The sequence below is a fragment of the Columba livia genome, chromosome 8, assembly GCF_036013475.1.
Source record: "Columba livia isolate bColLiv1 breed racing homer chromosome 8, bColLiv1.pat.W.v2, whole genome shotgun sequence".
NCBI lineage: Eukaryota > Metazoa > Chordata > Aves > Columbiformes > Columbidae > Columba > Columba livia.
The window spans coordinates 24829326-24856892 of record NC_088609.1 but is presented as its reverse complement, the minus strand read 5'-3'; the positions used below and the strand labels follow the sequence as shown (position 1 = coordinate 24856892).

Here is a 27567-nt window from a genome sequence, read left to right as displayed (position 1 = left end):
ACCCCTTTTCCTCAGATAGCTTTTAGACAGTGGTCATATGGACCCACTACCCAGCATCACAGAGCCCAGGTGCAATGGCAGAGTTTTTACCTTTAACTCCTTCCCTCATTTCTTCATAATGACCCAGTTCTGCATTCTTTAAACACTCACAGCTTCACAATGGCAGCTGAAGGAATTTTAGGTGCAGAGTGCCTGGTTTGAGGATACTGTTAGCAGTACAGTTACCACTGACCAGCAAAGGCTACTGAAGATAAGAAACAATAAAGGAAGGAATCGGTATCCTAATTTTGGTGCCTTACTAATGTTTTGGATCAAATAATCTTTTATTCTTCAACAGATACAAATTTGGCCATGAATTATCACACATTTTCATATCGCCGCACAGCTTTGACTGGCTGGAATTATTACGCTACCCCAACTTTGCCGGATCTCCCTCTTCGCTTTCCTGTTGTTTTGGGTTTTTTTTGTCACAAGGAGACAGCAGAGCAAATATTACCTCAGGATTTTACTGTCCTAGCTGGCACCTGACCATTTCCAGGGCTTGTTTCTAGCTCCCCACTCCATGCTGAGCCTGTAAATGTCCAGTCCTGCATCACCTCAACACAACAAAACCGAGCACAAAGCCTTGCAGGCACAGACGTGCCTTCCTTCGCTTGCCTGCCCTGCCAGCACCAGGCAGGGAGAGTCACCTACTGACCTGCTTGGAACAGAGACACACCTCTTCAGAACCTGGTGGGCAGCTGTTCTTGTGTACAGGATAGCCCCTCCAAGCTTTAGAAACCCTCACAGGTTTGTTCTGTGCATTTCACCTCTGTCACTCTGTATTCCTTGAAACACTTTCTTGCTGAGATTTCACTTCTTTGTCCACTGTGCTTTGCAAAAGGACACGGAACCCAAAGGAAGCAACATGAACAGCAGACAGACCACGAGTACAGAGACACCCAGCACAGCACTGGGGGTTGATGCAAGGACAGACTACAGACTGGAGTTAAACTCAGCCTGGGAGCAAAGCATTGCATGTATATTAAGTGCAATTACTTTACCTGAACTGTTTCCATTTTACTTGGTTTTGTGTCCACCCTCTTTCAGAGTTTCAAGAACACAGCAAACTGGGAGATGAGCTAGATGACCTAAAAAGTCTTTTTTCATTTTTTGCCTATGAACTTAGACCTTAATAACTCCCAGGCTGGGGTTTGAGGCAGCTTAGAACTAACCTTTGCCTCTCGGTTTGCCAATCCCCTCAAGACAATTCTGATTCGTACTGAGGGCAAGAAGTTAGGAAAATTGAAGTGCATGGAACTGCTTCAACTAATAAAAGAACATTGTGAAACATTACCTAATTGTTTAGTAATGTTTTTTATGCATTGTCTAAATTTGGGCTTGGAGAGGCCTTCAGCTTAATAGAGATATGAACAGATCCTAAATGCTGGATGTACAGGCTTTTAGTGACATGGGGGTGTGCAGTTCCCTCCCACACCCCCCTCTAAATAAAGGAGAGCAAACACACATTCAGAAAATGAAGCACCTATATAAATAATGCAGTTTAGCAAACAGTCACTCACAAATCCTAACATAAATATGCAAAGTCTTTTATATACTGACATTTCCATATATAGCAATACTTTCTCTTTTTGTTAATCTAAATAAAATGTTACCTTTTGCCACTCATCACAGAAAGAATTTTCACTTATACTTTTTACTTATACTTGCAATAATTAACAAGGAACTTTAAAAAGAATAGCAGCTTTGCTGTTCTGCACTCAAGTGCAGCACTTTAGACATTTTTAAATGCTCTAGAATTCCTCTTCCTGAAAAGTCACCATCCATGAATATCTTCATGGATATTAAACATGGTACTTTGGCTATCTCCAAGCATGAAGTGAAATAATGCACAATCCTCTATCCTGTGAAAGTAGATCCATACAGGCCCAAATATACAGTGGTGAATTTCACGTAATAACCCAGAAGAAAACTTCCAAGTTAAGCATTGCTTTTTGCCCTTCTTCATAGGCAACTAACCTTGACCCTTCTCTTTTAAGGGCTGATTATTTAGAACCTACAGAATGATCAGAACGTCCTTTCCTGTCCGTAAGATAAAGACGTGTCAGGGATCAAAAGGGAATCTCATCCTCCAGCCTAGATTATTTTTCCATTCAATTTTCTGAGCAACACCACAATGTATTTATCTTCATTTCCTTGATTCTCAAAATCTAGCACAAAATCCTGCCTACCAATCTGTCCTCTTAGAAGATTTAGATCAGGCAGCTTTTGGATCCTGTCAGAATTGCCCTGGCACACATTAAAAGGAGAAAGCTACTAAGCAAAGTAAAATTCTTATAAATACAGATAGCTGGAGTTTGTAAATGTATCTGAGTTACTGTAAAACTTTTAATCAGGAGGCCACTTGGTGGTACTGAGCAAATATTCATCTCAAATCAACAATGTGCTCCCAACTGATCACTTAAGACAGAAATAGGCCACACATTTACAGGCTGCAAGTTCAGTCCAATTTTATTTATTTTTTTATTTCAGAGCAAGAGAAAACACATTTTCTAAGTAGAAATGGTGCTGAGCCACAAAAACCATCCTGAATCAGAAACTCCAATTATGTGTAAGTATACGGGGTGTTTCAAAAAGATGGGCCCAATTTGAAATCACTGTATCTTTGAAATTGGTCTTTTTGAAACATCCTGTAGTTTCAGAAGTTTATCTTTATAGATCCTGGGTTTAGTTTTTTTAAACTTCTTATCTGCAGTTTGAGGAGAGGTGAGGTCAATTTGACCAAACACTTGGTGGGGGAAGAAGCACTGGCAGGGAAGAGGGCTAGAGACTACCACAAACACAAGTGGAAGGAGTAAAAAAGTTTCCACTTCTAAAGGGCCGTGGGTGCGTGGTGTGTATCTGGGATTACCCATTCCGCACTCACAGGCATCTTTCCAACTTCTGAGATGGCCCTGTAGATCCACTCACCAAAGTAACAGCAAAAAGGAGATGAACATCCAGCTCTGTGTTTATGGTACTTCAACAGAAATCGAAAAGACACAGACCCTAAATTTTTGCGCTAACCACCTGGCTTCTGTGATGCGCTGGTCAGTTTAACAGCCCACGTATTAAAAGTTAATGAGAAAAAAATACATAGTTTCTCTATTTAATCCTTAAAATACTGTAATAATTTAAAAAGTAGCTAAGAGAGAAAAAGATTTATTCAGAAATCAATATGGTTGGATTCAGGAATCAACATAGTCTAGCACTATATCACATTTAAATGGACTTTATACTGTTGCAGTATGATCTTTCTCAAAAAATAAAGGTGCCTTAACTTACAATCACTTCCAGCTTTCCCTGGACATCATGCGACTTGATAACCCAATTGACAGACTTTTTACACTTGAGGATAAGTACGACATCTCTGACAAGTTTGGCGCCTGGTTGAGATGGTTTAATGTCAACGATTATATCCACCTGGAAAGCACTGTATGTGGAAAACAGAGAGAAAGTTAGACCAGAATGCCAGAAATTTTCAGCTATCAACCTTCTTCCAATCCATCATGTTTCCACTGTCTGGCCAGCTGATTAAAATGCTGGAGATTATCCCAGGCAACACAACATGTGCAAAACAGATTGTTATTCCACATACGCTTAAATCATTTTGCATAACAATAGCAACAGATACTTTTAAGACAAATAATACTTTTGCCTCTCGTTTACTAGAAGTGTGCTACTCATTTCAGCTATTACTTAGAGCAAATTAGTTATATGACTAGCAGTTTGCTTTATAAAATAAATACTGTTTTCTTATTTCACTACTACAGAGCCTAAATATAGCTGTTTCAGTTCCCTCTGGCTTTAACTGCATTAAAGCTCAAAATAATACCTTAAAAAAAAGCAAAAAGACAAATTAAGCATGTTAATACCAAGGGAAAAAGAAAAAAAATAACAAATACTATATTGGGGAGTGTGTCTGCCTAGGCAGTTAAATTGTGGAAATTACTTTGCTTAGGATCTTGCGTGTGTTGAGGAATTAAGCCATGTATTCAGTTTCCAATACTTCTGGATATACACTTAGTTTAAAAAGAAAAGAAAACAGATGTCCAGCCTACTGCTTGCTGGAAAATAGACGAACACTATCCAGATTTTCAAGACCTCAGTAAAATAAGTAGAGCAAATGGGTTTGTACGCATCAATAAGATCTAATCGTCCAAAACACTAATTTGACAAAAAATCTTTACTTCCAGATCATCTCATGGGGCCATATGTCACAAGAACATGCTCATCTCCAAGTAACAGGTGTCAACTAATATTCTGCACTGAGACCTGGTATAGCTTGGGACCTTCATTTCACCTCCTGCAGTTTTACACATGCCCAGCTCTGTGTGCTTCTTTGTGGACACAAACCTTGTACAGATAGCTATGGACAATACATAAAACTAAGAACAAAGCAAGAGGAATTTAACTTATTAAAATTATTACTTTTTTACTTTTAAAAACAAAACATTCAAACATTTTGCAGTGTACCATCTGAAAAACAAATTCCTACTGCACTATCAGCCAAAGCCAAAAGCCCAGAGGGCTTGGAGACAGGGCCGTTATTGCATAACACCGCAAGGGACACAGAACAATGCTGATGCTGAAGAACAGCTCTGTTCAGGATGGGGCTGAAACCCGTGCCACACAGGGGCAGACCATTTGGGCTCACCTGCTCCACTACCATCACACCCCTCAGCACCTTTTTACTCTCCCAGTGTTGCTAGGCCAGAATATTCTCAGGCTCTGGGTTCGCCACCTTGCAATGAGATAACTACCCTTATTGCAAAGACCCCTCCTCCCACCTCTATCTCCATGATTTCCTCAAGGCTCCTTCCAGTGATTTTCAACAGAGAGGTGAAACCTTTAGCTCTGATTTCAAAGATTTAATCTATTTAGACACTACTTTACCTGTATGGATTGGAATTTGGGGTGATAAGTTCAATGATATGAACTTCTCTTTCTTGGATTAAGTTAGACATAAGGCACCCCTCTGCTGTTTTTGGTTGTAGGTATCCCGCAAGGTAATTTAAAGAGAGAAAATTCTTTTCTATGTTGCATGAAGGAGGAAAAACTTGATCTGGAGAGAGAAAGAAAAAGAAAGCACCTTTACACACAGATATGAGCTTACAAGGATCTATGTACTACGACTACTTCAATGCAGCACTATCTTTTACTATATAGGTCTTTGGACTAAAAGGTGTATCTGTTATCTATGGTAAGCACTTATGACAAATCAACATAATATTGAAAGGGAGATCACTGTTGCAACAACACAGCATATCTCTGATGTAAAATATCTATTAATACTTTTAAACTGAACAGTTTCTATTTACAGATTTTAGTATTTACTGGGAGAAAATCCCTACAAAGAGAAATCTGAAAACAATACTGAAGCAAAATATGTGCGCATTTTTCAAAATAAATAAAACATACTTGGTTTATTCCTTGCACCTTTACAAAAATTCTTTCTTTTGAAATTAACTCATAGAAAACTTTTGTGATCTATACCAGCTCCCTTTAGAACATCTTTTATTCTTGCTATTATAAACTTCACATATTTAGAAGATCACAGAAAGTATTTTCCATTTCCTTACTCAATATAATTTCCTATATATTATGCAGTCAGAGTAAGTGCTGACTAGAAATACTGCAGATCTCTTGTGCATGGAGAATTGAATACAGCAAGAAAAGGATGAAATCAGTTGTTGATATTAAGGAAATCTGACCATAATACCCATAACTGAAATGAAGAAATTCTACAGTAGATATTCATTCTCTCCTTTGGTTTTAACTGCCAAGGATTAGCTAGTGTACAATGCAAAACATAAAAAATAGTCACTTGGTATGAAGTTCTCATGTACAGCCTACATTACTGTACCCCAAGAAGCAGTATTTCCATTGAAAAATATACTTTCTTTCTCTGACATAGCTTTACATATGAATTATATGTACATAATACATAATACACAAAAGGAGTAAGTATCTTGTTTAAAGACACAAAGTCCTGTAAGAATATAATTCCAAATGGTTGGCTCTTTGACCTTTGCTTTACAAAGAAGGCTTTCCTACCAAGGTCAGTAGCAAGACAGAAAAAAGAAATTTAGAAAAAGCAAATATAATGCATATGGACGAACTCTTAAAAGCTGAGCTGAGACCACTGTTAGCACTTGCTCCCGAAATGAGAGCTGAAATGTAACCCCTGAAGCACATTTCTGTGTGGTACACAGCTTTGCAGGGACGCCTGTGACCCCGGCCACTGCAGAAACAATTAGGGGAGTTTCTTCTTCCGATCTTACACAAAGTAGTCTTTGAATAGTAACCTTGCTGCCTTCCCTACAGAATCTATGAAAGCTGTATGAGACCATAACTATTCATACTCTGCAAGCAAAGTGTTCCTCTAACATCTGGTACGTGCCCTGCCAGATCAGCCTTGAATGCAGCTGCAGCTTTGCCAGCTCCTCCCACAACAGCACAGAATGGAAAATGATCCCAAACAGTCGGAGATTGAATTTGTATATACACATGCAGAGATACTAGGTATTTGCTTCTCAGCTGCCACAGAACACAATTCAAGCCATAAAATAACAGCCTCTGAGTGGTTTGTGGATCATTACCACACGTGCTATTGTTTGCCATGGCAAAGAACTTGGTTCCTGCTCCTGGCATGTCCATTAAAAGCCTCTGGAGCTCCCTAGAACCGCTGCTCTTGCTGCCACCAGCACTCAGGCTCCCCAGCCTGGGCCTCTGCTCCACAGCACGCTTTCCTCTGCGGCGAATTTTAACTCTGTCACTGGCTATTTGATGTACGTATCTACTTCTCCACCAAAATGTATTCACTCTCGTCCGTACTAGTTACTAAGATCTGGGGTGGAACAGAAAAGGGCATCCATTTCATCTTCCTTTGCTTATTATACTTTTTTAGTTTCAGGGCTATCTCCTTACTTTGGAAAGGAACTGTAGGTCTCTGCAATCAATTAAAAACCGTACTACACCAGCCAGCAAACAGTCAATTTACGGACCCTGTGCCTCTCTAATCCGCACAGTTCAGTGGCCGCCTCCCTGCTGGGCCCGAGCGGGGCTGCAGGGACGGGGACTGCAGATCACACACCGGGACCTGTCGTGCCTGTGGGCAGCACCTCTGTTTTACAGATGAGGAGAGACACAGCCCGCTCTATCCTGCACAAATTAGGTGTCATCTGCAGATTCTTGGCTAAATTGGGTAAAAGTTGAGTATCCCAGCTTAAAATCATGAGTTTTTTGTGAAAATGAGCACTGTTTTAATCAGGTGTCACTCTTCAAGACAGATGCCCTGGGCAGCAGCAGTTTTGTGTAGCACTGAAAATCCCACCAAAGCAAAGCTGGCATTTCAAAGCTGAGCTCAGGATAAGCAAAGTGTTTGTGACTTTCCACAGCCACTCTGATGGCGGGGCTTTTTCGGGTGTATTTTGCAGTTTACTAGCCCTTAGCACAACAGAGATCAGAACCTTGACTGACATTTATCGGCAGGGTATGAACGGGAGCAGAGAAGGGGCTGCAGAGGTCTCTTCAGGGAGGGCAGAAGCTCTTGGCAGGACACACAGCTAAAGCCTGACACAATGCAATCACCTGCAAGGATTAAACCAAGCAAGTCCGCTGTGCAGGATACGGCACTAGTGTGTACAGGCAAAAATTCAGAGTCAGGACTGAAGCTTCATCTTCTGCCAGGACAGGAGCACAGTCTTACTGTCTGTAAACAGACAGTACATTTTCCAGTTTAGTTATTGTTAGAGTTGACTATTTTTTTATTCTTATTTAACTAAGAAATGTACTGAAATTAGGCTCCCTCATTGCTAGCACATCTGCCCTGGATTTACACTGGCAGTACTGGATGTGTTAAGTAACACATAGCTAACTAATATGTCTTCCTGACTTGTACAATCATATCTCATTGAAGCATGAGGAATCAAACTGATTTCTGCTGACATAACTTTCACCATGAGCAGTCCCACTTTCTACAATCTGATAGCAATTATCATGGCAATCACTTTGCCATCTCCTTCATTGCACAAATCAAAGCAAGAACAAGAACACCACTTCTTGTGCCCCCTTCCTCCAAACCCTCATTCTGGCCCCTTCAAATTCTCACTGTGCTCAGAATCCCTGCACTATTTGATCAGCAGCTCTCTCTAAATTGACAGGATTCAGATGTACTTGGCCCTGACCCAGTTTGCTGGTTTGCTCAGCAGCCTTTCATTTGCAGCTTCAGAAGTGATTTCAAAGACCCGTTGCATCAGAAGCAGTTTATTCTATGAAAGATCACCCTTCTTTGGATTTTTTTGTCCTCCAGCTGGCAGTTTCTGTTTGCTGTGTTCAGCTACAGCCTCCACTTCTAAAAAGTTGTATCTTCCAGTTTCAGACTTTTCTAACTTGAGCGAAGCTGAAATGTACACAACTACATGAATACTGCCATTAAATTCTGTATTGGTCACACAGCAAGAAACTACTTCGTATGACCACCTATAGACAATGAGTATCACTAGCTGTGATTCACAGACCGGCAGCTGAGGGTGCCTGTCTAAAGCACTTGAGGAGTGTGAGTTTTGTATGAAAAACCCTGAAATGTCCATTAGCATACGCTGTGGTTTGTGGAATCCAGTGATTCCATCATTCACTCTGCAGAGCAGCAGACCAGCTCCACGTCCCACATGGTTTCCATAGAACTCCTTGCTCGACAGCTGCAGTTCAAGAACCGACCCTCTCCCCAGCCCTGAACACATGCATTACTCCCACACATACAGCCACGATCATTCTTCTGCCAGGAATTTAAATAAAAAATGGTTACAACTGAGCTAGTTTGTAGGAGCCTTCTTAGAAACCATATATTTTGGTTGCCTGCCAAGTTCCATTTTGTGTACTTGCTCCTAATTAAATTATGTTTTAACACATTCTAAAGATGATGCACAGCTCTCCTATTTAGCTTCCTAGTTCGTCTGGAGATGTGCAAATCGACAAACAAAATTGTATCTGGTTTTTGACATATCTAATTAAATGTTCATTTCTGCAACACAGAGACCACTACTCCCATGTATACATTCCAAGAGCACTCTAATAAGTTAAAAAATATATTTCTGAATGATTTTCTGGCATTAAAATCCAAGACTGGTGCCAAGTAGAACAAAAATCACACAGGGGAATCCTGTACAAATTTGGCAGGATTTAGATAAAACTAATACAGGCGTGTTCTGATTTTGGGGGGCAAGCCTCACGCTTCAGGAAATAAAATGATCAGATACAGGTGGTTAGGAAAGAATCTTCTCTCCACAGGTTTTTGGGATTTTTTCAGCTATGCAGGAGTTTCTCTAGAAGTATTGCTGAAGTACTACTAAATTAGGCTGCTTCTGCTAGTAAATGCTCAGCCCACCAGTACTCATTGGATGTTGATGAAATGTTTTATTGATTTCTACTTTTCTCATCACTGGACTTCTCGAGAGACAACAATTAGTTTCAAAATATCTGGACCACTAGCTGCAATACAAATGAGTTCCAGTTCGCGTTTACCAGCCTTTATCATTGCTGCTTTTGGTTTAGCCTAAAGCTGGATGTTTGTTTTAGCCTGAACTTGGATGACTTCTTCAGGGAACAAAAAAAAAAAGTGAACTGCAGGCCGATAGGTAAAGAACACTGACATCTTAAAACACTCCATACCTGTGATAAAGAAAATTTCACCCCTAATCATGATCCTGCACAATAGAGGAAAGTCTGCTCTCCCTGCAAAGCTCCTTTTAATAACAATATATTTTCCAGAAAATGAACCTGATAAATAGGGCATAAACCGTGCTGAACGGACTGCCTTGCTCCAAGAATGTCGTGAAGAGAAGGGCCGTGGCTCTCATTTATGACCAGCTCAGGTGGAACTCCCCTGCAGAAGATACGCTATGTGACCAGCAGCCAGCTCAGGGAAAGCATGAGCCAGAAGGTGCTGCAGAGGCTCACATTGCTAAGCTGTTCCAACACCGCTCAGCTACAGAGCTACAGCCCAAACCCCATCTTAATATGAGCCTGTGAAACCCCTGAAGAGCTGGAGTGCTCTCCCACCTGCCCTGGGCCACCTGATGAATTTGGCATGCGGCTCACAGGGACAGGAAATATTTCTCCATGGGATGAAAATACACAAGGACATCAGACTGAGGCAACTCATCTTGGTGAGGAAAGCAATAACTCTTTGCCTAAAGTAGTACGGATCCTTATACATGTAAATACTGAAAAAAATGCAGCTCAGGTCTTTCTAGAAATTACCCCCTACCTCAGGTTCTCTACTTCTGTCCTTTAGATTAAGGCACCCAAACAATCACCATGAGTAGTTTATTCTTTTTAAAAGGTGAAGCTTTGACTCTGTAAGATTCTGGCCAATTATATCCACATTAATGAGCATAAAATTACGGCATCAGAATCCATTAAAAGTTGCCTATTTCCAAGGCCTGGTCTTTACACTTGCTCTTATTTGTCTGCCTTCCCCTTTCATATCACATCTCTTGCAAAATGACAGGTATGTTTAAAGATTAAAATAAAATATATGAAATAATACTATGGCAAGACTTATTCTCAACATCTAGAAGCGCCTACCAGTTCTTTTGGTTTTGTTTTGTTTTACCTTCTCCTACTTTAATATAGATGTTTCTGGATATTTTGAGTTCAGTGAAAGATGTTACTGCTCCATATTCCTTCTGGGCCCACTGTAGCAGATGTTCGTTTTTCTCAGGAAAAACCTTTTCTTCCGTTTCTGCTGACAAGGAGAAGTTTCCCTTCTCAAACTGAACAACGGAACCTAAAGACACCTGATGGGAACAAAAACATATTTTTAGTGTGGTACATTTATCTGCACAGACAGGCTGCATGTTTAAGCCATGTAATATGTCACACCGAAACACATTCACTGAAGGTGATTACGGCTTATTTCCAACAATGCCTAAACTTCACGGTTTTTAACATCTGCGTAACGATTCCTTTTCCAAAGATGGTTTTTAAAATGAAGCACCCATCAGCCCGTGGCAGCTAAGGGAGGGCTCCGAAATGGGGCTGCTGCAGGTGCGGTGCAGGGCTGCCCGGGAGCTGAGCTGAGCTCAGGGGGCTGAAGACAAGTTCATCTAGGAGAACAGGAGAGAGTAAGAAGATGATTTGTGGAACCGAAGGCAGAGAAGGATGTGAAGCTCAATAAAACTGGGAACTGCTGAAGTAACCCCAAAATCAGAAAAAGCAAGAGTCCAAAGCTCAGTGACAGATAAAAGGCAACAGAAACACAGAGTAAGGACAGAGAAAAGCTAAGAGAAAGGGAAGGTATTTACTGTTGCTTTACATCCAGGAAGAGAAGAAATGCTTTACTGCATTATTTGCATGTTATAGCAGGATAACGGTCGTAAGTATCTCTCCCACCTTTTAAGCAACACACATCAATAGCAACTATTTAACAGAGGTTATCTGAAATCAGGTTCCAATTACAGAAATTAACTACCAGCAGTCACCCTGGAACTATAGCTCCCAGCACTATTTCAGGATGTCACGTGTCAGTTTGTTTAGCACCTACAAATATTTGTCCAAGTAGACACATAAATTACACCCTTTGGCACATGGAAGTTCTTCCTTGTGCTTCCAGCTATTACATTAGCATTTATTACACACATATCACATACTCTCCTCTAAGAGAAGGCCCATGTAATTCAGTGTTCAGTTTGACCAGACCTGTCAGAAAAAACAGCTTAGGAGTTCTTCTGCCAGAGTAGTTTTCAAAGTTTAAACTAACATCTGTTTCAATTCTCAATGACCTGCCTTATTTGTTGTTTTTCATATGACTACCATAAAGCACTTCCTTTAAATGGAAAACATCTTTATTCAGTATAACACAGAATACAGCATATTCTCTCAATACTCTCAGAGTTCTGAAATAAGAAAGCAAACTCTGCCATTAGAGTAAATGCCCCCAAACCTACAATACTACGAAAAGAGAGTAACACAGTTACCTTTAAAATGTATTTAGCAAATAGCATTCACTTTGTACTTTCACCACTCAGAAGCAGCTACACCATGGACTGATTTTATGGGACCTCTCTACAATGCTCCTGACACATTAAATTTTACAGTGCACACAGGCTGGTGGGATGACACTGACACAGCACAGACCCGGCCCTGCAGGGATTGCATCCAGAGCACCTCTTAGCAACCATGTCTTTATACCTAAGACATCTGGGACATCTTCACAGAGCTCCAGCCTAATTAGAAAAATCTCCCATGCATAAACACTGCAGGTTTTAAGGACTTAACCAGTTATTTTGCAGGGATATTGAGTAGATGCTGGCATTCCACTCTCAGGAACAAACCCGCTTAAATACCTCAAAAATACTACAGTTTATCCAATAAGTACAGTAGTTGTCTTCCATTTACACTATTTCACAATGTTTCCAGTACTTTTTATAATCAGTATCAGAGTAAGAAGTATCTGTGTTACCCTTTAAGACACCTGAGGCAAGCGTGAGAGAAAATATTCCTTTTAAATACTGGCCAAAGACATGTATTACCTTGCAATAACGCATTTTCACTGTCTTTTTTGTTTAAGATTTAAGATATTTAAATGTCTGCTGGCACAACAGCTTTCTTCCTCAGAATACACTTGGGTTTCCATTTCTTACTAATTAAAACTTGAAAACCTTCTGCATCATCCTGCAGCAGGACAAATGTCTTCCTGCAAGACAGATCCTATCAATGAACCACAAAGGTACTGAGTCCTGGTAGGGAGGAACTAACAGACAGAAAGCAGAGCAACCAAAAAGTCTGGCAAAAGCATCCTCACTAGATGATCATACAGTAAACATCTTTAAATAAACATGAAGCTTATAATAATTTATTTTTTTAATCGCGTAGTAAAGTCTATTTGAAATGCTGGTTCCACCACCAGGTTTTAGAAAGGAGAGCAGGATTCTGCTGTGCCTGCCAATGTTGGGATTTTTACTACACGGGCCTAAGGCAAGGTTAAGTGAGCCAAGCACGTTATTTTTTCTGGAAAGAATTCAATAGGCTCTTCCAAAAAAGGCAACCATCACTGTTTCAACACCTGCCTTGAACATTAACTACTTACGCTTCAGAATAAACCAAAAGCAGCTCTCTCTAACGTACTTAGGATAAACCAGAGCATTAAAATCAAAGGATGTTTTAAATATTTGGGAATATATCAACTGTTTTTATCTGAGCGCTCATTACACAGCCAACGGGGTCATTAAGAAACTGCTGCCACATACGCTTTTATCTCCTCCCTTCATCTCCTTCAGTGGTTGCAGAGTGGAAAAAGTGCCCCAGCTCTACTTCTTTCTGTTGTTGTGGGGACATTAAAAGTGACTGCACCAGAAATATCCTCTGCCGCTGAATTCACCTATGTGCCCTGTCACAGTTCTGAGGCTAAATGAGGAAACTTCCAAGACTGATGTGGAAAATCAGTTTGCAAGACCAAAAGATACTAGTCATGGCCACTAACCACAGCAAGGACCGCAGTTCAAAGGGCTCTTCTGTAGTCAGAAGAATCAAAGATCAAGTACAGTATCTTAAAAATTTGCTACCAAAACCTGAGTAGCCTATCAAACAAAACATGTTTAGGAACATATTTTGATTACACACACTACTACCTTGCTGACTGTTGGGGAAAACAGGGACTGTAACTTTCTTTGCACTGTACAGAAGCGAGGAAGCATATGCCCCTCATGTTGGGGAGAAAAAAAGAAGACAACCACCTTTATATGCCCCTTAAGGAAACTTTCCAGTCTCACAAAAACTGCCCTCTCAAGGCTGCCATGGTAGTCCAGCACATCAGCTACCTGAAGTGCCAAATGGCACAAGTTACTGTTCCCCAGACGGAACAACTCTCAGAACCAAGCCTGGGTCGTCTCAAACGTATACACTGCTGAGCGTGAACACTGCACACACTCAAAATACAGTCCTCTGTTTCTTATTTTACCTATTTCCTTCTCTCCTTTTAAATGTTTATTGCTTTTTTTTTTTCCTTTGAACCTGATCCAAGTGGTATATTTACTTTGTTGGCTTTATGACACTTTAAGTATTTAACACAGTTATAATTCAGAACTCCCAAGTAGGAAGCAAGTTCATAATTTAGCTTTGAGAGAGAGGTAGGCACCTTTAGGAGATGACTCAGAATACAAGTGAGTTGTCCACAGCGTGAAATGATCCCTCCCCTCCCAGCAGCAGCTACACCACTACCCACCAAGGCCCCTCCAGCACAAGTAACCAACAAAACCACCCATAAAGCCAAGACTGAGGCAAATATACTAGCAGAAGAAAAGCAGCATCCTTCATATTTTTATCTGAGCTATACAGTATCAAACCTGTGGTGGAACGTGTAGAAGAGGAGTAAATCTGCTTAGAAGAAAATTCAAAAATTTGAACCAGCTTTCAGAGCAGCCTACATGGGGTTCAGACTCAGCTGGTGGCTTTTGACAATGTACTTTGAAGTGCTTTGGCCCCCTACAGAGGAAAAGTAAAGCCATGTATGGAAAAGTATCAGGTGTTCAGAAACTCAAAAATGTATCTTTTGTTGTTCATAAATCCCCATACGACATACAGTAATCACCAAGAGAACAATAGTCTTTGGTAAGTGAGCAAGTAACATGCTGCTTTTGAAATGACGAGCAACATTTCTGAATCATCCGTCAGCTTTGTCCCTACCAGCCACAGAAGTGTGACGCTTTCAGGCAGTGGTAAAATTTATCTTTTTCAGTTTAGTGTTCTCAAGACCATTTACAGTCATCACAAAATTCCACTGTCAGTTCTCACATTTTTAAGACAAACAGGTAAAAAAGCAGCACTATCTTAACAAGATTTTAGATTTTAATTCTTCTTCCTGGGAGATGCTCAGATCGCTAACAACCAAAGATCTTGATAGGAATTATGGCCGCTCAACACTTTCGCGGGATGAAAGCAGAACCCTGTAGGATCAGACTCTTGAATGTCTTTATGTATCTAGAAGGAAGATCCTGGGATTTTCCATCAACGCTGAAACTGTGTCAAAGCAAGTGCAGCTTTCAAAACCCTCATGGAATAATTACTAGATTGATAAAAAGGAAACAAAAACACCTGTGCAAAGGGGAAATCTGTTCCCAAAGTTTAGGACTCAGCAGAGGTTTATTAATTGCACACAGGTAATTATGCACACATCTCACATTAATCTAACAACATGTTAATAGACTCCAGGTAACACTCGTTTGATCTGAACAAAATAAGGTAGCAGAAGCTTTTCCAGGGATTCTGTTTCAAGTTAGGTTCAGTTTAGTGGAAGAAGAGAAGAATTAAACCATATCTATGCAACTGCAGCCATAGTTTCCACTGGAATAAATGACTCAGTAACACAACCTGTTGTGATCTGTTATCTCCACATCTCTAACACCAACAGTCTGCCAAAATCAAAAGCCTGCTTCTGTAAACTTCCACTAGCTAAACCCCCTGTTCACTGAAGCAAGCAGAGGGAAGGAGCCGTGACCATACAGAAGGTTAAAGACCATCACAGATACCTGTTCCAGGCCCTTCAGCCTCCTGCAAGATGGGACCGGGAACATACCTCAGCCACTAAACACCAGTATGTTGTTTCTCTCCTTAGTCTTGCAGTCTGGTTTAACTTAAAGCCCAAGTCTTCCTAACTATCAGTCTCCTTTGCTCTGAAAGTGACAGGCCTGGGCAGCAGCACACAGACCTGGCCCATCCACAATTTCAACACAAAGTTTTGGTTGGAGCGGTGACCCATGAAGGCAGCCCGCTCTTGAAGCTGAAAGATGGCCTACATCACCTGGGACAGGAGATCTACTATGACCTATGTGATACTCTTAGTAAACCAGGCTCCAAAAAAACATGAGACTCGAACATGCTGTGAGACACTAAGGCACAGGGACCTGCTGTCCTTCCTCTGAAATTTACTGCTAAGTTGGTATTTTTGAAATATTTCTATCCAAATGAAAGTTCTAACAGTAGAAGCAGAGGACACCTACATATCATAAAATTTCCCTATTTTGGGACACCACACTACCACATATAGACCTTTCTTTTTACTATATGCTGCATATTTGTTTCATGTACTATGTCTTGCTTTCTAAGCCAGAAATATCCCTTCCCTTCTGTAACATTTTCGTGAAGCAACCTTTGAATCAAAAAGCCACCTAGATATTTAAAGATGCCTTGCTATGGTTATTGTACTCTTTAAATCCTTTTACTGAATGCAGACAATGCATCACTTTCAAACATGTATTTACCACCCTGTCATTTTCTGCCATCTGTACTTCCGACAAAATCCTTCCACTCTATTGCCAAGAACATAAGAACAAGCACCATACATAGCCTGAGGCCTCCCTGATATTTCTGGGAGTAAACCAGTTATATAGACTTCAGAAATGCAGGATTTTGCAGGGGGCTGAATCGGGCCATGAGACAAAGTCTCCAGGCAAATTTACTACTGTGAAAAGCATAATAAGAGTTACTGTTTACTAAACACTGCTTTTAATTAGACACTTTTCACATTTTTCAAAAGGCGAGGAAATGGTGTGGGGAGCAGGAGGGGGAATATGAACTCTGCCAAGTGGAAAAGGGCAACTACAGGATTGTTTCCAGCTCCTGAGCAGAAGAACCATGAAGATTTACAAAAAAAACAAACCCATGATTCTATGGAAATGTAAACGTCCTTTTAAATACCTCTTCACACTGTTACACAACACTGAAAATCTACTGCTTTTACTTTGAATAGTGAAAGGTCACTATTTAGACCAAATCTATCACTAGTCATGCATTTCCTATCCTTCCTCACTCTTCTCCTCGCACAGCACTCTGTTCACATCTGGGTCTGTTTAACCAATGATTGGAAATTTAGCCTCCTGATTTCCCGTTAAATACTAGGCACAGGAAAACAAATAGCACTTGTTTTTCAGTGAGTTTTGTCAGTCATCCAAAATCTAGTGCAAACCATAGAACAGCCTGTGGTTTGGTGGCAGAGACCCAAAATATGTGAACCATATTTTCATGAAGTGAAAGGAATAAACCAGCTATTGGCTGAAGTAATGAGAACATTGCTTTTTTCTTCTTAGAAATACAGAAATCACTAATAATTAAACTCGTAATTCCATCACTTATTCTTTTTTAAAGCTTTTCTCTTCTCTTTTCAAATCTTAAGCCAAGAGCATGTGATCTGGTTTTCTATTTATCATTACTGCTGTTGCTTCCTCCATTTTACCAACTTAACACACACATTCAGTCCTATTAAAGGGGTTCTTGTGAGTAAGGTTATTTGCTTGCATAAGTGCTTTCTCACCCATAACTCTTACTCATTCAATTGCCTGAATAATTAACTCAGAGAAAGAGCTGAAACATCACATCTTAAATCAAATATCATATAACATTTCATATGTAGATGTTTAAGGGGGGTTTAGGTCTATTCTAACAGTGATTTCTGCCAGGAAATCACAAAGGATTGTGTCTCTGCTTTCATTGATTTAATTCTCACTACTTTCACTTGCCCAGTAAAGGCATTCCTAGGCTATAAAAGCAATTGAGAAAGTTATCAAATCTAAATGAAAAAATAATTTGCTGAGTAGCACCTATAAAACCCTCCTTATGGGCAGTTTCATAAAACTTCTGGTTTTCTGCCAAGGCACGTTTGCAATAAACTGCTTTCAGAGAAGGAGAGAAATAATGACTTGATGTAAAGGGAGGAAATTATTTGTTATACAACAACTTAAAAATAAGTTGGTGGAAGAGGTATGGTAAGTTTTTTCTGCAAGATTGACCTGCAACAAGATCACAGGTATAAGCATTTTCTACAGGTGTTGCCTAGCTTACATAAAATTGCAAACTGTCATAATCTAACCAGCCTAATCACCAGAGAAAATGTCCTTCACGTTCCTCTCCTATTCCTCCATTACAATATAATTTTGGCACTTATTTCCTACTAAGGAAAAAAAAATATAGCACAGATGCTAAGTATTCCCCTTGCTGAATGAAGCAGAGCTTCCCAGCCCTGCACTGCTCTTCTGAGTGATGAGAGCGGCTGATGGTCCAGCCCAGGGACACCTGAACAGAAGATGACCATTGTTGTATTTTTGTGACTTGTAAAAATATCCAATCAGACTAATACAACTAGATACACCAGTAATCAAAGCCAGGATTTTCACTTACTTAGGTCAGGCAGAGTTCACGCACTCACCCATTTCAGGTATTTTTGGATTGAAACGCCATAATACTTAGCTATATTTATTTTTAACATGTTGAGAATAAACTCAAGACTTGACTAAAATCACAATAATTTTCCCAGCACCACCTACTTAACCCATCAAGATATATATATAATGCACAGAGAATCTGAAAATAACCCTGTCTATGCTAAATGTATTGTTACCACCACACCATGCAGTTACTATATATTCACTTTTCTCTAACGCATACAGAAATTTATGTCAGGTTTTTACCAAGATGCTGATTTTTTTAAAAAATACTATTCACTAGTGTTTCCTCTAGTTTACAGATGGGGAAAGATGCCCTGAGAAGCAAAATTACAATACAATAAGGTAAGAGACCAGTAAAGAACAACTCCCTTTAGCACCCATGCCCTCAGACGCCTTCCTCCAAAGTACTGTCACTCGGGCAGCACCACCGCGCTTCCATTCTGTGCCAGGAGTTTGGAAAAAAAGGTCTTCAAAATATGACATTAAAAAAATCCTGATGCTACCAGAACACACCCTTTGGTTTGGTTGAGGCATGTTATTTATTCCACAGCGAAGTTTAGCCACCAGCAGACGTTTTGTGAAAATGAACCTGCGAGCTGCCTCCACGAAGACAAAAGCATATGACAAGTCACTGTGCTGAGGGAAGCAATGTGCATCTGTCCTGGTTTTGTTAAAAACAAGTTTCTCTTTTAGCAAATTTGCCTGTCAGCTAAAGCTTTCATATTAGCTGCATTTTCCTGGAAAACCAGATACATGTTTTGGTAAACACAGCAATGGAATGCGATGTTATTGATAAGCATGGATGGACCTCTTGCGAGAGGGGCCACAAGAAACAGGTGACCAAGAAACTGACCGACAGAGTATAACATCCCATTCACATGAATACTTCATATAGAAGTGGGATATCAAGAGTATCTCAGCCCTTTTTTCCTCCCTTTTCCTTATGGCCAACATTAGGAGAGGACCTTGCTAGTCGTCCCTGTGAACTGAGGCCTAGTGAGAGACTGAATCCAGCTCCGGTTGGCTGCAGAGTGCAATCCAGGACTTTGGGTGCCCACTCTGCAGTTGCTGGGACTTTCAAGATTGGTTTTGTATATTTTGTATTATTTTCTCTATTCTTATTAGTAGCATTAGTAAAACATTTTTAATTTTTCCAACTCTCATGTCTCTGTCCTTCTTTCCCTCCTGATCACCTGTCCTGAGTGGGAAGGGGGGAGCGGGAGGGGCTGAAGGGGGAAAAGGGGGGGGTGAGGAGGTTAACAATACATCTGCCAGGGTTTTATTGTTACCCCACAATCAAAACCTCGACAGCATGACATGATAAAAACAAGTGTAAACCCACAAGTATATACCCAATTTACATTTTTATACTGAAAAATGTTTACCGAGAAAGTATTTTGTGATTCCCTCTATAACCCAAAGGCTGGATTTTCTCCCTCATTCATTTTAACTTCTGCCTAATAGATGACCAGGCCCAAGGCAAAAATCCAAGCTTGAGCGACATAAGAAGTTAAGCTCCAGCCCAACTCAGCAGTAACATATTTTCCTGGGTTTTTTTGATACATGCAGACACAAGCTTTAAATCTTTTCATCCTTTCCTTTAAATAAAGCAATCTGCAGTGTCTTAGCTTTAGTGGAAACTCAAACAATTAATTTACTGAGTGACAGCAGTAGCCTGTGTTCCTAATGAGGACACTGAGAACATACAGCCCTAAATTACCCTCTGCTCCAATATAAACATCATTTAAGCTCAGTGTACCTTCATTTCTCCACCTGTACAACGGTAATTACAGCACTTTACAGCATGTTCTGACTCATTACCTGTTCATATTCTGCAGAACATCTTGGATCTTCTAATGCTATTAATACGTAATTTTTATTTCTTTATTCAAAATACACCTCCCTGTAACAGTTTAAGAAATTATGACGCTTTACAGGGAAAAAATAATAACTAGTAATAAAAAGAAAGCTAGGGCTTATTGGTTACATGATCTGTTAGCTACGAACTTTGACCTTGCTCTATGGGTGTTGTCTTTATCAGCAGCAAGTCCCAGAATTCACCATTTAAGCTTCTTTATGCTACCTACCCTTCTAACCAGGGATCAATCAATGAACCAGTGCAATTCATACTTTACATACAGTATATAAATAAAATTGTGAATGAATGTTATTGTATGAAAAGTCTGAAGAAGAAGCCGGAAGGTCAATGACTGTCCTGCCCGAGGCTTCCATAGAGACAGACACAATAGTTATGACACTCCTACGGTATGCATGACACAGATTTCTGTTTCTAGCTTTGAATTCATGGACATCCAAAAAGGTTTTTTAAATCTGAAATCTTCAAAATACTCCATTTTCTGGCTTGGCTGTACATTTAAGGAGAACGAACACGACAGAGCTGTAGAAATACATGGGTAAGCCAAGTATTTTCAAACAAGGGCCAAGGAAGCGAGCTCTGCACACCGCAGCCCTCAGAGCTGCTGTTTACACTCCCAGGCTCAGCTCTCGGCACCAGAGGGCTGTGGCAGGGGGCAGCTCTGCTCCAGGGCAGGAGCAGTGCGTCCATCTGCCCCACAGTTCACCTGGAAAAGGAAGCCCTGGTTCTGCAGAGGGCCGGGCTCCTCCAGGCCAGAGGCAGTCCCAGGGACTGCAAACTGGCACAGCCCAACGCAAACAGCTCTGCTGCACAACTAGAACCCCTCCATTTCTTTTTGGCAAATTGCATTTCCGCAGCATTTCCCATGTTTTCTGTGCTTCTTGATTCTGCGCTCTTTTTTCAGAAAGCTATTGGGAAAACAATGCATTTGTCCTCGTGAGCGGAGTGGAACTGTGGAAAAGCAATGGCCAATCACCACAGTTTAAGTTGCTCAGCCGAATCATGAGTGCTGCTGCTCACATTTTCAAGCCTGTTTTTGTAACCAGGAGAGCTTGAAACAGTTTTCTAAGGCAAACGCTTAGCTAACGGTACAGTTTTGGCAGCCACGGCCTTAGGCACATTCTTATTGTTCCTACGCCTTAACGCAGCCCAGCAAGGCTGTGTGGAGCCCAGCCAAGCCACGCCAGCACAATTAGAGTACAGAAAAAGGTGGCTCTGAGCAGGGAACCTCTTCGTTCCCAGAGGCAAGATGAGGGAAGAGGGAAAATCCTGGAGGAGGAAGAAAAGAAAGGAAGAGATAGCTGCCCACCAACTAGCTGATATGAAATGGGAGTGATGATGTAGCAACTGTAGGAGGAGATCAAAACTAAACTGAAAGTAGGTCCAAGACTTGATTAACTGATGAAAGGTGGTGTTTCTTTTGTCCAGGAGAGGAGTGAGGACTCTTATCATACTGTTGTTCATCATCTTGTTCCTCAGTCTTTTTCTGAGCAGACCTCAACTGTACTGGTTGCATTAAGGACACATACCAGGAACGGTCAACAAGAAGATAACGGTCAAGCATCTCTAACACAGTAATGAGAAAACCTAAGATTGTGAATACTTTAGAATACAAACAAGCCCATGCCCTTTGTGCCAATCTGCATCCCACTGATTGATGGAGTCCTTCAAAGTTCATAATATCAAGGGTACTCCTACTCTTGTATCCTGATGACAAGAAGAAAAGCAATCCCAGAAAGCTTTTGGTGCCCAGCAAGTGATAGGACTCTTGGAACACTTAACCGTGTCACCCCTGAGAGAGCAGTGTCCCTTCCCAGTGTGCCAATGCTGCAGCACTGTCCATCCTCCCCTCCCGCTGATGCACAGGGACACCACTAATTTCCCATCGGGCATTGCAGAACCAGTCTTGCCTACCACTGTCAGCTGTGCTGGACAAGAAAAACCCTATAAGGATATAGCTAAGAATAATCAAGTTTAGTTCTGCAATTAGAGTTGAGCATAGTAAAAGCTGCAACTTTAATAAAGACAACTCGTGATTAGACATGATGTCACGCATTAAAAATTTAATCCAAACAACTTGTCTGTTTCACTACAAATAGCAAACTTCAATGTCCTGGCAAACTGTAAGGACATGATTTACAAATACTAGGTAATATTTGGATCCTACATTATAAGCAGTGCTCCAGTCTTTCTGAGAAATAAAAATGACTTCATTCTGGGCTTAGCTCTGTCATTTTAATAGACCAAGCTTCAGCAGAGATATAAACCGTAATTGTACATATTGAGCTCAATACATACAGATTTTTGTTTTGGTCACAGACCACACAAATAGTGTCCACCCACAATACTTCCCATTGGTTTGAGGCTCTTTGCATTTTGGTAAAATTTAATTTCTAATCAGGACTGGCAATCTGTTATAACCTTGCAGCTTTTGGAACTGAAATGACTGCTAGTGTTAATAGCTACACGATATGCAGATTCTGAAAAAGCAGTTTTGCTTTCTTTTCCTTGAATTCACATAACAAGTAATTGGGTACTTTTCCCAAACTGCTTTGCCCTACCACCTAACTGTTCCCCAGAGCCCTACACTGAAACTTGACCTCCTGTTAACTTGTTTTTTTTCAATGTATGTTTGAAAACTTTCCAAACGAATGCTGTTAGCTCTATGACTTGTGTGACAGGTAGCTATGATATAGAGCAGGCCAGGGGACTGTGTATACTTACAAAGAAAACTCTTCGGATTCCAGGTGCCAGTCTTTCTGTTTTTAGCTTCCAGACCAGCGGCAAAGGAGAATTGAGAAGGAACACCAGGGGCTTCTGGTGAATATGTACTGATGAAATTGGATTCAAATGTAACGTGACCTACAGAGAAATAGAGAAATACATTAATACTTCCTTATAAGTTGCAAAATCAAATCGGAATTTGGAACAATGAATCAAAGGTCATTTTTATATACATTATGGCTTTCAGCATTCAGACCTCTTGACTCAAGATTATAGACTAATCTACTTACCAAAAAATCAGTCAACAAAGCACAGATAATACAAAGAATGAAAGAGTTAACATTTGTGCTCTACACTTGCAAAGCACTGCTAAAGTGTTTAAGAAAACCTTGGCAAATGCTGATGAAAAATAGCTTACGCAAAAGGTCAAACCACTAAGCTGTGAGTTGGAGAACAAGGAGATAAAGAGAATTGCAAAGCAAACTGATTTCTGGTTTCTAGAGGGTAACCTAAGCTGGCTTAAGACTACAAACCTCATTTGCTGATGCTATTAGGGCATAAATCTAACCTGCAAAACAAATAAATCTAAGCAAACAAAAACCAGGAGGAACAAATCCAGAAACACAAGCAAGCACTACACTAGTTCATGGAAGGAATTCCAACAGAAATTCTAACAGACATTAGGGCAAGAAAATGCCCATCTTCAGGAACTAAAAGCATATATGGGAAAATGATCTCAGGAACATGGACATCACAAAAGTAAGGCAACCTGTTAGAGGTGATTTATAAGCAACCAGTCTGTGGCTGCTGGAAGCCCCTCCTGCCCAGCTCCTCATATCCCAGGGCTGCCCTTCTAGAAATGGGCCAATGTAGGGCAAAACCCCAACCAAACGCATGACAGAGAACAGCCTGTCAGTTTTTAGCACAAAACTTGTAATTGAAATCACAGTGGTTTTGCAGCACCTAATAAGCTTTTTAGCAGCTAGCATCCTGCTTTACTGGAAAAAAGCTTTAGAGTGCAATGGAGGGATGATATATCACATAGGCTAAGCAGGCAAGCTGATGTCTCGCAACTGTGAGCAGCAGGTGGGCTCCCTGACAGAGTCACAGCTCTTTCTAGAAAAGGACAGAGGGAGCAAACATGAACACAACCACCAACTTGAGTGGTGGCACACAGAAATGAGCATGCAGGTGACTGAGAATCAATTTTGTCTCCTGCTAGAGAATTTGAAAGGAAACCTGAGACATGGAAGCCCCTACGTGTAGTTCATTGCATTATTCTTACATAGTAGTTAAGCATCAGTTAGCTTGCCATTAAAGTAAATGGCGGATTCATCTGGCAAACTAAAGCTAGAGACCAAACTGAATATTAGGTACCCATTGCTGTTAAAAATCTTTCCAAAAGAAAAAGGTAGTTAGGTTGCTTTATTATTTATCCCCTCCTGCCCCCGTCTCAAAGCAAAAAGCTCACCATCACTGCTAAGTGCAAGTCAAACCCAGGTCTCAGGTCTGACAGGCATCTGCAGGAGAGCAGAAAATACCTTTTTCTCCTCCTTCAGAACTTGCGAAAAAGCCAACAAACAACTGGCTGCGTTACCACGCCAATCAGTAAGCAGATGCTCAAATGCAGATACTAGAAACTTCAAGGCCACTGAACGAATGTCTCAAGTTGCCGCAGTGGAACTTGAGCTGGATCAACTGCAATAGATCCAGCTCTGCCCTGAGGAAGGTTGGGCACCGACACCTTCCACCTTCCCCACTGCTTGGCTCCTCCAGGCAGGAAGCCTCATTGTATTTATCCACTCTCAAAAAAAGCCAAATTACTACAGATTACCACATCTTTCAAAGACCCCATTTCTCTCCATTCTCTGCCTCAAAAGAAGAAAATACCTCATTTTAGGAAACTGCAGGTTGTTAGTGCTCTGAATGCTAACAGGATGACAGACTTCAAATGCCAACAGCCATGATCTTAGCTACAAAAACTACTTTACAGTGTCAGGATATAGAGCCAAAACAATTCTGTTAGCTGCAAATAAGAAAGAAGATAAAATTATTTGTTTTACGAGGCTCCCACTTTGTTGTTCTGTCTAGAAATTGAGAGGGTAAAGTGGAAAGAAAAAAGCATTTAGAACCACCACTAAATTCATGGCTATTAAAAAGCTTTCATTAATTCTTGTGGTTTTTCAGCTGTAATCACCACTAATTAATAATAAGCTGTTTAAACTCTTAAATACAATAACCTTGTCCTGGAGTTATATTTTGTTACAAAGCAATAAAAACACTGTAAGCTAAGGTTACCAAAGTAGCAGTTATACACTTTGCAGTCCTGATCTGGCAAATACCGAGTTCAAATTTTACTTTGAAACTTTTTTCAGCTTCAAATGGCATAAAGCACATTCAGTTTTAAACTCTCTGAACTTCAAAGTGTCAAAGAGAAAATCTACTACACTAAATGGAGTAAATATTAAACACGTCTACTCTCATCACATGCATCCATAGCCACATTTTCACACCCAATGATAACTGGTCTCTTCTGATACTAAAGGAAGTAAAGACTAATGTAAGTGTTGAAGTAATGAGCTATAATATAAGTTTATGTACTTAAATAACCAAGAATAGAAAAACAGTAAGAATTCACTCACACTGGCTAATGGGGGCACTGAGCCTGGGTTTGCACGTCGGTTTTTTATTAGAATGTCAAGTCAATGCAAAGAAGGGCCTATCGGAAATTTTAAATGTTTTTGCTATTTAAAACCTCTGGTATTTATTAAAAGCAGAAATTATAGAAGAAATATAACACACTCATCTCAGAAACAGCAACGCCAAGTCCTTTGGGTAAGAAGGAAATGGAGAAGTACCTCTGTTTCAGCTGATCTCAGACAGGTTTATTCAAAGCCAACATCTATCAGACAAGACAGATGTTTTAGACTTCATGAAGATTCTTGCATCTTGGTTTGATCACATGAGAGCGCGCACAGAGCAATCACACTACCTTAGTGAGAAAATCAGAGACTCTCTGCAACTGGATCCATGATCAGATTTCATAGCTGCTGTTCCTTTAGGCTTTGGAGATTAAATCTGCATATAATACACACATATGATTATTTCCATACATGCATGGAAATAATCAACAAAGTTTGAGCCCTATTCAGAAGTGGTGATATATCTATCCACGCCTTTGGCTGGAACTGTAGGATAAGTTATATCACATAATGGAATTTTCCTACATTTCTGCCTGAAAAGTACAGACCGATCCTTAAGAAAAGCTACAGGACTTTAACACAAAATCATTTCATTTTTCATAAGTAAATTAATTGTTCCTGTGAAAATTTTCAGAGTAAATGCAATTTTGCATTACTGAATTTCTCAGTTTGCTCATGAGTAGGACAGCAACAAAACACATAATGTGGAATTCATATTCCTAGCGTAAACTTGAGAAAGAATACAGCTAATGGGAGCATGCTTCTGCAGCAGCCTCTGTCACTATATTCCTTTCGCGTATATATTCCCTGTCACTATACTTCTTGGCATACTTCTGAAAAAAAAAAAACATGGAGCTGCTCATGAAGTGCTCAGGGCCCTCGTGGCCATTGTATTTTTCATAATAAACTTTTACTTCAGAGTTAGCGCTGATGAGGAGCAGCCGAGTAGCCTGGACCATACCCATTGACCACTCCCATTGAGAAGCCATACAAAATTAACAGACTCCTTGCGATATAACTGCACCCCACCCTAATATCTATGATTGCCCTCATCAGTGTCTGAGCCTGATGATACACAGCGGTGGGATCTATTATGGGAGACTGTTTCCTGGTCCTTGGAAAGATTTTCAAGCAAACTCTGCTCTTGCACCAAAACGTCATTTCTGCCCAAGCGTCCCCGCTGTGGCTCTAGTTAAACTGCATGTTAGCTGAACCCCAGCTGGTGCTTCCCTTCCTCGGCCACCGTTCTGTCTTGTCTCAGCTCAAGGCACATCCTTTCTCAAATGTCTACACAGTTCACAGCACCTTCTAAACGCTCCACAAATTAATAGAAAGGTACTGGATCACTTCAAACCACCAAAAAAAATGTTTCTAATTAAAAGCAGAAGAGCTAACTAGAGATTTTCTCCTCCTTTTTGTATTTTCACTGGCAGAATCCATATTATTAAATATTTACATGAAGCATTGCCCAAAAACTCCACCAGAAACCAGTCCTACATGTGTTCAGTGCTGTACAGCTAGATACGAAGACATGATGTGAAATTCTAACTCACTGAACCCTGTGGTAAAATTGATTTTTCCAAAACTCCCATATATATATATATATATATATATATATGTATATATATTTTTTTAAATGAGGAATCCAAAAAGATGTATTATCCATCTATTCTTAAGTGTTCAAACCACCTTATCAAATACACACAATTTTGTACTTCTCAGCAACATACTGCCTCAGTCAAAGTCTTCCGCATCTCAGACAGCTCTATGAGTGGTTTGGTCAAACAATACCAGAAGAAAATTAAACCAGAATCATTAATCTGACTAAAAGCACTGTTTGCTCACCTAGTTCATTTAACAAGCAGGTGCTATTGCTCTGACCGTGTTATTTTCAAAACATATTAAGGGCAGCATAAAAACCAAGCAGACAGCAGCGTAACAACAGCACAGGAAAGTAAGTCAATGTGGTCCAACACATCCCTCGCTCCCAGCGAAAGGCCCATTT

At 40.4% G+C, this 27567-nt stretch overlaps 1 protein-coding gene across 4 annotated transcripts in view; it reads right to left on the bottom strand.

Moving 5' to 3' along the window:
- The window catches only part of TGFBR3 (transforming growth factor beta receptor 3), a 116154-nt gene that overhangs the window by 26001 nt on the left and 62586 nt on the right, over nucleotides 1-27567 (bottom strand). For all 4 annotated transcript variants that reach the window (XM_065072617.1, XM_065072618.1, XM_021292495.2 and 1 more), the window contains exons 4-7: nucleotides 22861-22998; nucleotides 10658-10841; nucleotides 4936-5104; nucleotides 3325-3472 (exon numbers count right to left, since the gene is read on the bottom strand). In XM_065072617.1, coding sequence (XP_064928689.1) covers nucleotides 3325-3472; nucleotides 4936-5104; nucleotides 10658-10841; nucleotides 22861-22998 — 639 coding nt within the window. The remainder of the gene's footprint in view (nucleotides 1-3324; nucleotides 3473-4935; nucleotides 5105-10657; nucleotides 10842-22860; nucleotides 22999-27567) is intronic.